Below are 13,081 nucleotides of genomic sequence, written 5' to 3'. Positions count from 1 at the left end.
AAGTACCTGGCAGATCAGCCTCTCCCTTTCTGCTTTGATCTGTTGCTCCATTTCTTCATAAAGGCACCTGACTTCTCGGTCATGGTCTGTCTCCTTCCTACAAAAGGCAGAGTGCACACAGGTCAGGAGAGAGAAAGAGAATACAGGAAGAGAACAGGAGAGGAGAGTGGAAACAGATTCCCACTAACAATCGTAAGGCATTGTCGTAGTTTAGCCGCAGCTCACCCCAGCCAACAACTATTATAAAACCACATACCTCTCACTCACCCCTGCCCCGCCCCCAGCAGGATGGGGAGAAGAATCAGGAAATCAGTGCAGGGGAAGGTCATGGAACAGATCATCCTGAGTGCCATCATGTGGCACACACAAGACAACGAAGCAATCAGGCCCAGACAGCATGGGTTTATGAAAGGCAGGTCCCTGCTTGACCAGCCTGATCTCCTTCTATAACAAGGTGACCCACTTAGTAGATGTTGTGTACTTAGACTTCAGTAAAGCCTTTGACACCATATCCCACAGCATCCTCCTGGAGAAGCTGGCAGCTTATGGCCTGGATGGGTGTACTCTTCACTGGGTAAAGAACTGGCTGGATGGCTGGGCCAAAAGAGTTGTGGTGAATGGAGCCAAATCCAGTTGGTGGCCGGTAACAAGTGGCATTCCCCAGGGCTCAGTACTGAGGCCAGTTCTGCTTAATCTCTTTATTAGTGATTTGAATGAGGTGACTGAGTGCACCCTTAGTAAATTTGCAGATGACACCAAATTGGGTGGGAGTGTTGATCTCCTGGAGGGTAGGAAGGCCATACAGAGGGACCTGGACCAGCTGGATAGTTGGGCTGAGGTCAATTGTGTGAGGCCAAGTGCCAAGTCCTGCACTTGGGTCACAACAAGCCCAGGCAGTGCTACAGGCTCAGGGAAGAGTGGCTGGAAAGCTGCCTGGTGGAAAAGGATTTGGGAGTGTTGAACAACATGAGCCAGCAGTGTGCCCAGGTAGCCAAAAAGGCCAACAGCATCCTGGCTTGTATCAGGAATAGTGTGGCCAGCAGGACTAGGGAAGTGACCGTGCCACTGCACTCAGTCCTGGTGAGACTGCACCTAGAATACTTGTGTTCAATTTTGGGCTCCTCATCATAAGGAGAACATTGAGGTGCTGGAGAGAGTGCAGAGGAGGGCGACAAAGCTGATGAGGGGCCTGGAGCAAGAGTGTGATGAGGAGCAGCTGAGGGAACTGGGGCTGTTTAGCCTGGAGAAAAGGAGGCTGAGGGGAGATCACTCTCTACAACTATCTGAAAGGAGCATGGAGGGTGTTGGTCTCTTCTCCCAAGTAGAAAGAGACAGCATGAGAGGAAATGGCCTCAGGTTGCACCAGGAAAGGTTCAGACTGGATATTAGTAAAAAATTCTTCATGGAAAGGGTTGTCACGCCTTGGAACAGGCTGCCCAGGGAAGTGGTGGAGTCACTTCCCTGGAGGTGTTTAAATAGACAAGGTTCTTAGGGACATGGTTTAGTGCTAGATTTAGGTTATGGTTGGACTCAATGATCTTGAGGGTTTCTTCCAACCAGAATGATTCTATGAAGAGGCAAAACTCGTGGGCTGGGTTAAGAACAGTTTAACAGAAGAGCAAATAAAGGGAAACAAACAAACACCACAATAACAATAATACTGAAAGAATATACAAAGCAATAGATACACAGCGCAGTCTCTCACCATGTGGTAATCATCCACCCAGTATCATCATTCGCCTTTTCTGAAGCGGCAATTGTGGATTCCCAACCACAGCCCATGCAGTAACCTTCTCCCCCTCCCCAACCCGGGACAGCAGCTCATGCCTGAAACACAATAGCCCTGAACCACACGGTCCAGAGAGAACCGAGAGCATTCCAGACAGCCACACTCCCAGCAGCAAGAAAGAGAGAGGGTCCCCCCGGCCAACCCCCCTTTTATAACTGAGCATGACCTTCTATGGTATGGAATATTCCTTTTGATAGTTTTGGGTCAGCTGTCCTGGCTGTGTCATCCCCCCAGCTACCTGTGGACATTAACCCTATCTTGGCTGACCCAGCACAGGCTTCGAGTGGGATTTTAACCAGACCAAACATTATGAGTGGGAAGTGATGCAAAACAAACCCACGTGGATCAGATCAAGATAAAGAGTCCTTTAATACAGCAAGAAAAATCTCTGTGTCCTGTAACCCAATCTCTCCTTAAATTTGAGGAAGCATCCAAGCATCAGCTGGTTCCTAAAAGCAAATGGCCATGATGTTCTCCTTACCGCTTCAATGCCTGTTCCATAGACTCCTTCTCATGATTGACCTCCCTCACGTATGATGAAACACGCAACAGAAACTCTTCAAAATTAGATAAGAGCTCCGGACGCTCCTTTCGTAGCCGAGCCCAGAGGTCCCGAATCTCACGTGGACTGAAGCAAGCATACAAGAGAGAAGGAAAGCAAATGTCATCTTATGGACTGATATACCAACTCCAACATGGACTTGGGATAGACAAACTGCCCTTCTCCTGTGATGACCTCCATTACACCATCACAGCAAAGAGGGAAGTTGGATGGTGACAGAGCGTGCACGTGGAGTGAGATTTACTGCAAGGTTAAAATAAAGGAAGCTGCCTGAAAGAGGAAAAGAAAAGTAAAGTAACCTAGGAAGCAAACCTGGAATGATTATTTTCCAAGTATTCAGCAATAACACATTTGGTGTCTAAACCAAGACTCAAATTGATGAACATTCAGCAAATTTGCTGTGAGCTGTGGTCAGGCAGAAAAATGTTATAGCCCAGAGATTTTGGCACACATCAGATAGGTGGTGCTCTCACACCAGGACTGTACTGGTGGTTACTACTGTCCGTCTTATTTATTTATTTGACAGGTTTGGAAACTGAGACACAAAAAAAGAAGCAAATTTGCCCAGATGTTGTGTCAGGATAATAATGGAGGAAGCCCTTGAAACCCAAAGTCCTCTTTTTCTTAATCTGCAATAATGATTACACTGTTTTGGCATTTAATTTGTCACAACGTGAACACAGCATTTATAAATTTACACTTTCCCAAACAGACTTATAAGCCTGCAGACATCACTTCATGCTTCTTTTTAGAGAAGAGCTTTTTCTTTTTTTGTTTTGTTTTTAAATCCATGAGGTACTTTGGGGGAACCGCCTTGAAATCTACAGAATAATTATACCTATAGACCCTACAGACATTATCCAAATAGATATTTTTCTTTATGTATGTATTTGTCTCCCCTAATATTCTTTATGAAAAAAAAAAATTCTTCATTCCTCCTGCCACCATTGCATAATAGCCTCATTTTCTGTCCCAAGTTAAAAAAGTTGCTAGCACTTCACCAAAAGTTCATCATTTAGATAACATAACATATTGAGTTCCGTTAAGAAACAAAGAAACAAACCCATTTATTTCTAGCAAAACCAGTGAAGATAGTTCAGATTCCTGCTCTGATCCCAATTAGGTTCTGTTGTATATTACTTCTTTACAACAGCTGGTGTGGCACAAAAGCATGACATGAAGTAGCTACCGAACCCATTGCATAAAACTGCAAGTAAGTGGTCAAAATAAAACACAGGATAACTCCACTTTAAGGACTGACACTAGTTATATACAGCAGAGACTGTTTTTCCAGAACAGTAATGTGGCTCTTCACAGTGTCATCCTGTTATGTGAGGCATAACAGCTTTCCAGAATTTTTCAGGACAGGAGAAGTTGTTTAACATTAAAAGAAACATGCAGATGCTTTGCATCACAATGCAAATGAGACAAAAACATCTGTTTCATGACAGATGCAGCTCTGAAAGCAGCAAACTCCTTCCCTCTCAGCTTCTGTTTCGAATCCTGTGCACCTCCTGCCCCTACCTTGGCTGCTCCCAGCAAACTGGCAGCACTGTTGGACTACAATGCCTGAAAAAAGGGCTGCCACAGATGCCGTTGGGCAGCCCAGCCACAGCAGATGTGCGTCAGTAAGAACCAGTTATGGATAACACTTCACTTGGGAAGGCCCTAAAAAAGGCTGGATGACACTGGGGCCACATGCAAGGGCATTAATATCAAGTTTCAAGGCTCAGGTGAGCAACCCTTTCCCAGTTCAGCCTTTCACACTCGTCAAGATCAGCTCAGCCCCAAGCAGCCCCTTGAGCACAGATCTTTCACAAAGACTCTTAGAAATAAGATTGTCTGAACATAAGTGAACAGTCACACACCATTTTGGAACAGCCAGCAGACTCATCCTCCTTACCTTGTCTAACCCTCACTTGATTCTTTTTATTTGCTGCATGCAGATGGGCTTCCATGCTACTGTTATATTTTACAGCTGTAGTATGAACTCTAGTTTGGGAAACTCCTTGAGAAAAGCACTGTACTAAAAGTAACTGATGAGAAAACCCAGATTTCACTCCATTTGCTACCAAGCATAAGAAAACCCAAGACAGCAGTACAGAAAGCCCAAGTAGTGCTTCAAAGAGCAAGCAGCTCCATCCATCTCTTTGGTCTTTGCTGGTACTTTGAAGCTTGGTATTACAAGATTTTAAAAGGGTAGAAGTAATGCCATGCAGCTCCCCTACTTACTCTTCAAACATATGGGCTGCTCCAAACTGCTCCATCACGGAACAGAATCGTTTATCTTCATCGTCATCTGCTGGATCCAAGTCATCTGACCAGCCTGACTCAAAGGTCTCCTCATGTCTCGAGTGATCCATTCTCCCAGCCCCTTGACACAATTCAATCCCTATTAACTTTCCTGGTAGAAGGAGAAGGGAGGAAGGAGAATAAAGAAAGTCAAACTGGATGTCATTTAATAAGCTGCTATTTAAATGATAGCCCAACAGAGCTCCACGAAAAGCTACCTGCGTGTTGTTGATGTAGAATACAGCTCCCAGACAGTAAAGAGCCTCTGTTCTGATGTCCTGAGTGACGTCAGCATCCAGTCTGCAATGCTGGGACTGAAACTGGCTCCCAGCCCAACAACAGGCTGTAAGGGCTCTGCTCACATCTGCGTGAAGATGATCTACCACCCACAGCCTTGGATTCTCAGCACACAAAGCATGTGGCATTAGGTCACTTCACTCCCACGGCACAGCACTGTGGGTTCAATTGCCAATGATCCCACAATCTCCCTCCGGGACTGCAGGCCTGGCACGGAATAGCACCATGCCTCAGGTCCCCAGCTTAAAAAAAAGCGAGGAGATCATTACCCCTCCCTTCTCATTTGCTACATCTGTTCTGATTCAAGTATTACAGGACAAGGACTGGCTCTTGCTACGACTGTGTAGTGCCTGAACAAAATTAAATTACCCTCTGAGAACGCCCTCCCACCCCATCCCACGTACAAATGGCTTCCAGTTATCTGGATCCTGTTTCATGCTGAGACACTAATGCTATGAGAACTTCATGTAAGACGTAACAAATAATGGTGTTGGGAACAAATTCTTCTCAAACAAACAAATCAAGTAATCCTATCCAAAACACAGGCCCCCCATCCTGTATACAGAGGTCAGACCTCTATCAGCAGCCAGTCTTCCTTTCTGAAACATATCTGCTAGGTTCAAAAGGCAGAAATGACATCCCAGCTGCAAGGCCAGGAGCCAAGGACATTCAGAGCACAAATGAAGCTGCTCTAAGGGGGAAAATATTCACTATTTTTGTAGCTCAAGTGACTTAACTCCACCATTTCTTAGCTCTGGATGTCCAGAACCTAACCACTTCTCTTCCACTCTTAAAATATGCTGTAAAATAACTTGCAGTGTGAAGATATAGGCTCTACTTAGACTAATGCCTGAGGCTCAGACAGTTAGTTAAGGAGGTGGGTTTACATTCGGCACTTTGGATGTGTGCTTTAAAGAAAATCATCACATCTCATTATCTCTATTTTACAGCTGGGAAAATTGAGAATGATCTGAATATTGTTTTGACATCCTAACAGGATCTCAGATTGCTTTAAATTCAACATTTTAAACATATGCTCTTTTGTCAGTTGTGCAGATGCACCCTTTAACATCTCAGAGATCATACAAAGAACATCTCACAAAAAGCAGACTTGATTGCAGCTTGAACCGCTTCCCTTGATTTCCCCCCTGCACACTCCAGAAAGGAAGACAACAATATGCCAGGCCAAACTCTTGAATTAGGGGCAAAGTCTGAAAAATTGTTTTAATGAAGCCATACACAAAGAATGACCATAAAGAAAAGTAGAAATGAAGTGGTTTGCTTAGACTGGAGCAAGTCCCATGGAGCCAGGCTGCCAACGCAGCGTGGTACCTGACAGCTGGTGGCTGACACAAAGAGAAATCTTGTGTACCTCTGTCAGAAATGGCACTGAGGCAGGTACCCTCATGATGCCCTCTATGGCTATAACTGGGACAAATACCTCAAATAAGGAGAATTGGGAATAACCAAGTCATAACACAGATGGCACTGTGGATGCCAAGGTGCCCAAATGGTGCCCATTCACCTTCTACACAGTGCTAGGCAAGAAAGCCCACGCTCCCAAGATGACTCTTGTTTCTGGCCAAGGCAGCAGAACCAGCCAAAAAGTCTTCAACCCCTATAGGCAGAGGCACAAGGCAGAAACAGGCATAGGCAGGCACTTAATGGGCTGACACATTTCCCTGAACAGGCTGGCCCAAGATACAACTTCCCATGTTTATTTTGAGGAAATCTTTGCAGCTTCTCTTTTCAGTGGTGGCTGTTTCTTGCCCTTCAAACTGAAGCACCAAAAAGGATGCCCCTCTCCAAGTTGTGTGAAAGCCATAAGCAGCCACAATCTGAGCAGTCAGGACGCTGCAATTCAGGAGCCTCCTCAATCACTTCTGGAAACCCTAGACTACCTGTGTTCACTTCCTTTGACCTGATCCAATTAACACCTCTACATGTACAAGGAAGGTGCTAACTTGGTGCAGATTTTCTAAGAATTCACAACCAGCTAAGGCAATGCACGTGGACACGTTCCTGTGCAATCTGCTCTAGGTGAACCTGCTTTAGCAGGTAGGTTGGACTAGATCAGGGGTGTCGAACTCATTTTCACCAGGGGCCACATCAGCCTTGCAGTTGCCTTCAAAGGGCCAAATGCAATCTGAGGACTGTATAAATGTAGGTGTAGTCTCTAGAGGTCCCTTTCAACCTCAACCACTGTGATTCTGTAACTAAGCACCTACGGCAAAGGTTATTAGTTCTATGGTCTTTCCTTCTTCTTAACACCTCTGCGCTACTTATGCTGCTGGATGATGACTCTGGTATAGAATTAGTATTCTGCTAGTGTTTAGAAAATACAACAGTAAGAGGAAAACAAAAGCTTATTTGCCAGTGTGCTAGCCTGCTAACAGGATTCCTACTAATATCCTTGAACAGCACTGCATAAAACAGCTGGAGACAGTTGCCAAGAGGCATATTTCGGTTCCCTCATCCAATGAGGGTCCTTATCCAGATGACTGTGGATCACATAGCCAGATACAGGCTGCAGCATGTACTGCCTCCAGCAGGAGATGTTCAGAACTGGCTCTACCAGGCCAGCAGGTAACAGTCGTGGAAGAAGGCAACACAAGGCCTCAGCAAGGGGGACAGCAGTATTGCACACACACCTTCTCCAATGATATTCACATAAGCATGGGGCATTGCCCTGCATAGCTGGTACAGTTTCATCAGAATCACTACACTTTCTTTCTTACCAACGTAAAACATCATGTCATAGGTGGGCTTTCTCCTTCTTCTGCCTCTGTGCAGTCCTTACCTAGTCCCATGCTGAACTCCACAGGCGTCAGGTATCCATTATTGTTCTGTTCCAAGCTCTCGAAAACAGTCTCCAGCTGCTCAAGGGTTAGGGGGAGTTCACTCTGGAGCCGCTGCAGCGACAAAAGAACAAAATTAAGACACGACTCAAGTCTTCCCTGTGACTAGCTCCTGTCCCTGCCATCCTCAGCACAGCCCACAGCAGTGTGCCCTTTCAGCACTGCATCCTGGCTGGGATGCAACAGTCTGCCAGTACAGCTGAGTGATGCAACAAATACCTGTTCAGACCCACTGATATGGCAACACTTTCCATTAGTGAATGATTCAACCAGGACTGCAGAGAGGGAACTTCAGGTTATTTTGTTTGGAAGGAGCTCAACCCTCTTCCTCCCCTACTTCAGAAAGACTGCCTCTAGTCTACTGCCTGCCTCCCTCCACCCCTGCCCAAAGGTGGCTGTCCCCAGGGCACTGCAGCCTCCTGTGACCACTGCTGCTCCCAGGAGCAGCACATGGGCACATAAGGTACCAGTGCTCTGTCTCTCTGGCCAGCGAGGAAGGACAGACTTGTGCATGTCTGGATTCAGTTCCCAGCTCTTGCAGGAAGTCTTGCAGATCATTAACTTTCTGTTATGGACTGAACATTTTGTTTCCTTTCTTCTGTCATCTTCTGCCTGTTGGGACCATATCATTATTCCCACAACATAGACAAGGAGCAGCGAAATTGCCCTTCATAATACATGCACAGAGTACCTAGTATGAAGGGGCACCCAAAGAAGCTTCCAAACAAGAGATGCAGGCTAAAACCTCATTACTGTCTGTTAAACATGTAGCTTTAGATAAAACTTAATAAATATTTGTTAATTTACATTATACAAAATTAGGCATCACACAACCCAAAACAAAGTCAAATAATTAAACCACCATGGACCTGCCAAGTGTTAATTACAGATGGAGGGAGAGATAGGACAGCAGAAAAACAATCCACATGTAAGCTTCCTGATAAACTACTCAAACAAAGCTCACAAAGAACTATAGAGATTCTGTTAATGAATGCTGGTTTTAACAGAAAGCAGCAAAAATTCATTCTAGGCAAAAATTATAGTTCAGGTCTAAACTGATTTTTTGAGATCAGGCTTTAGTTATGATTGAGGCAAAAACAGCTATACAGAGTTATACAGCTTTTTTCGTTAAGAGGTTAGTGGACTTTTTTTCGCTGTTGATTGTTTTGCGGGTGTGGTGGGGGTTTTGTTTGTTTGGTGGGGGGGGGGGGGGAAGGGGGTTGGGGGGTGTTAGTTTTTCTTTTTTGTTGCTGTTTTGTTTTTAATTAAACCAAAGATCCGCTCCCCGGTTTCCCATCCACCGCATTAAGAGTTAAGAGTTTTTAGGAACTGTTGCAATTTTTGTTATCCTGTGCATTCCTTCAAAATTTTGAATTGCAGTCCCACTTGTTGCAGGAATTCCCTAGAGGTCCAAGACTCTCCTGGGATTTTCAGTTCCTAGAAGCTGGCTGTGGCAGAGTTGGGCTCACAGAAATCTGAATAAGAGCCCACGTGCATACTCACACTAATCAAAAGTAAAGACATGCCACATGCTCTTCTCTTCTGCCAGCCATGACTTTACAGCTTCTCCCAGGAAAGGGGAAGGACTTTTTCCCTCACCTGCATGTCCACCTTGGTGATAAAACCCTTCTCATCCTTGTCGCACAGCTGGAAGAGCTCCCTTGCCTTCTCGAGCATCTCCACCTCCACATCTTCCAGTTTGCTCATTTGGCTAGAAGGAGAAGCACCAGGAGCCACCTCATCCTCCTCATCCGCTTCCTCTTCTTCCCAGTGGACATAACCCAAGAGTGCTCCCCTCTGGTTATCCATCTTCTCAAAGTCTTTTACTCCAGGGCAGGGGCAAATGGAAGAGCTGCAGGGCAGAAAAAAGAGAAACCCCAGTCAAACGTGACCCTTCACTTCCACTTCACACATCAAGTTACATGCCTTGTTGGTTAGAAAGAACAATATTCAGCATCCTAGATGGACTAGATGACCTTTAAAGGCCCCTTCCAACCCAAACTATTCTATGACTCTATGATCTTTTACTGAGGGGAGGAGAGGGATGAAGGGAGGAAGTTTGTGTCAGAGGTACACACCACACGTAGGTACACACTGTACACAATATGGATGTAACCAAACCTACCGCACAGCCAAAACCCTCCACACTGATGGGCTCCAGACCCTGCACCAAGAAAAGATGCTCTTTCACCATCTCTCCTCCTCTGGCTCAGACCTACAGGACAGTCACGGTTCTCTGCTGGTGAATGCCAGGTGCCAAGGGAAGGTTTCAGTGGAGACAAGAGGACAGGAAGGGAATATTAAAGTGTGCAGATAAATCTGCAGGGAAACACAGTGACAGTCCCACATTAGCTGGGACAGGAGCCTTGAACACCATGAGCAGGGCCAGCTCCCAGCTCTTGTCCAGTTCCTCTGGATGCCCTGACCAGGTCGTTTCTCTCTGGTCTTGGTTCATCTAATAATAACATGTGCTTTTTCTCCTCCTGTTGCTTTTCCGCACCACCTTTGAACACCAAACCTGCATCTCAACTGCAAGAACCCAGAGCAGGACAAAGGCAGACAGGAGGAAGATCTGTGCAAGTGACAGAGGAAAGAAGGAATGTCTCTCCCCACCCCTCTCCTACCCAGGTCCCCTGGCTGGCCTTCCACCTCTGACATTCTCTTGTTAATGCTTCCCAAATAGTAACTCCATCTCCTTTCATGTTATTACAGCGCAAAGAAAGGTCACACAATTCCTACACTAGGAAAAATTTAATAAGCTGGGCGCTTCTGCCCCCCTTGCCTTCCAGCCTCTGTTTTGAGAACTCATAAGCTGCCAAACAGAATTTTAATCTGAAACGTTCACCTTTATAGGAAGGAAACCACACAACTATGGAGGCATTTCAGAGGCCAAAGAAAATAATTCCCATTACTTGCAAGTACCTAAATGAAAAAGGCTAGGAATGAGAGCATTCCTTTAAGGACAGCACTGTCATTGTAAAGACGCATACAATATGTCCCTACCCCAACCCACCTTCCAACTTACTGATGCCACATAACACCTTCCAGACAGCTCTTCTTCAGCAACGCCACCACATTCTTAAAGCCTTGTTGCACTGATTGCTTTAGGCTTCTCCTTCTGCAGATCTGTGTTCTGCATTGCAGGGCAGAAGTGAGCTGTGCAAGCAGGCTGAGAACAGATTTAAACAGTGCTAGACAAAGAGGGCTTGAAGGTTGGGTTCTTTTTGATCTCCAAGAAATTAAAAGCCATGTACAGATGCCGTGATAACAAACAAGTTAATTCTGTTTGCACTCTTAGTACAATGACTGAATAAAGTGTGTGATGGCCAGGAAGAAGCTGACACAAAAGGAGAAGGGAATTATGCACCATGCTATTTGACTCCATTTATTACTGCTGGTTTGTGAGCCAGAGGGTGGTTCTGCTTCAACGAACAAGCAGAACATTTTGCTCCCCTTTTCAAATCAGTGTTTTTTCAGGGCACCTCCGTTTAGTGTCACTTGAGAAGATATGTATCTGAAACTTTGCAGAAGACTGCCTATAAACTGGTACTATTATATGTTTCTAGTCAAGGAGACCTCCCTGGCAAGCAGTGGACATAGACCTGGACCCAGGCTTTGGGAAAGGAGGAAAGAAAGCATGAAAAGCAAAAAGGCAAGGGGTGTCTTTCTCTCTAGCTCTTTTTCAAACAAACTCTTCTATCAATCTTTTTACAGCACAATTTGGAGAGTAAAGCTTGATTCTATCCATTAGATAGCCAGCTTGCTTCTGGACAGTCAGCTTGCTTCTGATGACAAGTCTGTACATGTTAGTGGTAAAGAAGTCAGAAAGAACTGCAGCTTACTTTTCACATTCAAGTAAAAGTTGCAAATCTGGCCTTGAAAAAAAGACAAAGACCCAAATATCTTATGCTGCATATATTTTACAGGTGATTACAGTGAGGAACCACATAGCCACACTGATAGTTATTGGCTCCTACAGGCCATGTTGCTGAAGCTATTTGCCAAACAAGTTCCCTCTGCAAAGACACAGTTCTCAGCATAAGCAGCATGCTGTACCAGACAGTGAGTGCAGGTGGCAGCAGAGGAGGAAACGAAATGGGAATTCAAAGCAAGAGCCATGACAGGATTGCAGAAAACATCCAGAATAAGTGCAAATAAGAAATGTGTTTGCTGAAACATCCCTCTAGCTGCCTAAGAGACACTGAGATTCCCAGAAGTAAAGATCTTACTTTCTTACTATCAACTTCATCATTTCTGTTTCAACAGCCACAGAAGCCTGTGCTGCTGCAGCAAACAAAAGGTTATACAAGGACGATGTTCTGTTCTCTCTCTCAGACACATTTGCAAACTGAAATCAGATGCATTACTTCCCTACCTCTAGCACCTCCTCATTTTATCAAAAGCCCAGCTGTACTGTAGCTCTCAAACACTGGCTGAGCTAAAAGCATCTTAATTAGAAGAGCTGGGAGCCTGACATGGACAAGAGTCTGAAAGGATTTCACTCGCATGTAAAAGATCAAGCCCATTAATTCAACGTTCAGAGCACAGTGTCTCTTGTTCAAGCTGCTTCTAGTGGCTTCAAGACAGATATGGCACCTTCAATGGCAAGACAGCACTTGTAGAGGAACAAAGCAGCAAATAAGAGAGTGCCCCAGTAAGCAAAATACACTGCAGCTCTGATGGACTTCTCTCCCAGAGGCCTTTGACTAAGAAGCTCTACGTCTCCATCCCTGTTTGTAAGGGCATTGAATGGCACAAATGCAGATGAGGTGCAAAGCAGATTTCAGTCTAACAAGTGCTGTCATACCTTTCCCAGTTACTGATCATCGTTGCAAACTACTGAGGGAGTGGCTTCATCAGCAAGATGCAGAACAAAACTGAAGGACAACTTTAAAAGAGGATGAGGTCACTAGAGTACTAAAACTGTGGAATCGTTCCCAAAAGTGAGGCCAGCAGAGCTGGCTTGGGTGCAGAAAGATCAGCTTGGGAAGAGCCATTCTTGCCTGACATAAGTGGAAAAGGCAGAGAATATAGGTAGAGGCAAACCTACCAGGATCCTCAAGCAAGATGTAGCCAAGCCACCTCCAGTGACAAAGCCAGGGGGTGTTAACTAAAACTTCCTGACAGGATTGATTTTTCCAGGTCTCTCCTGGCAGGACGAGGAACTGATTGAGTCAGCACCAGTTCAGAATTAATTTCCACACCTAGCCTGGAGTGAGGACAATCTCTATATCTTGGGCTGTTGATTTCCATCATAAGAACATCTGCAATGGGTCACAGCAG

General features: G+C 45.3%; 1 protein-coding gene across 1 annotated transcript in view; it reads right to left on the bottom strand.

Annotated features, from left to right (window-relative positions):
• CRACR2B (calcium release activated channel regulator 2B) overlaps positions 1-13,081 on the bottom strand; it is a 46,633-nt gene that overhangs the window by 21,626 nt on the left and 11,926 nt on the right. The window contains exons 2-6 of the mRNA XM_082059154.1: positions 9,398-9,650; positions 7,741-7,852; positions 4,584-4,755; positions 2,271-2,417; positions 7-97 (exon numbers count right to left, since the gene is read on the bottom strand). Of these exons, the coding sequence (XP_081915280.1) occupies positions 7-97; positions 2,271-2,417; positions 4,584-4,755; positions 7,741-7,852; positions 9,398-9,650 (775 nt within the window). The remainder of the gene's footprint in view (positions 1-6; positions 98-2,270; positions 2,418-4,583; positions 4,756-7,740; positions 7,853-9,397; positions 9,651-13,081) is intronic.

Source organism: Streptopelia decaocto (assembly GCF_964273445.1).
Source record: "Streptopelia decaocto genome assembly, chromosome: 7".
In the NCBI taxonomy this organism is placed as follows: Eukaryota; Metazoa; Chordata; class Aves; order Columbiformes; family Columbidae; genus Streptopelia; species Streptopelia decaocto.
The sequence above is the reverse complement of the archived record's forward strand: the minus strand, read 5'-3'. Positions and strand labels throughout refer to the sequence as shown.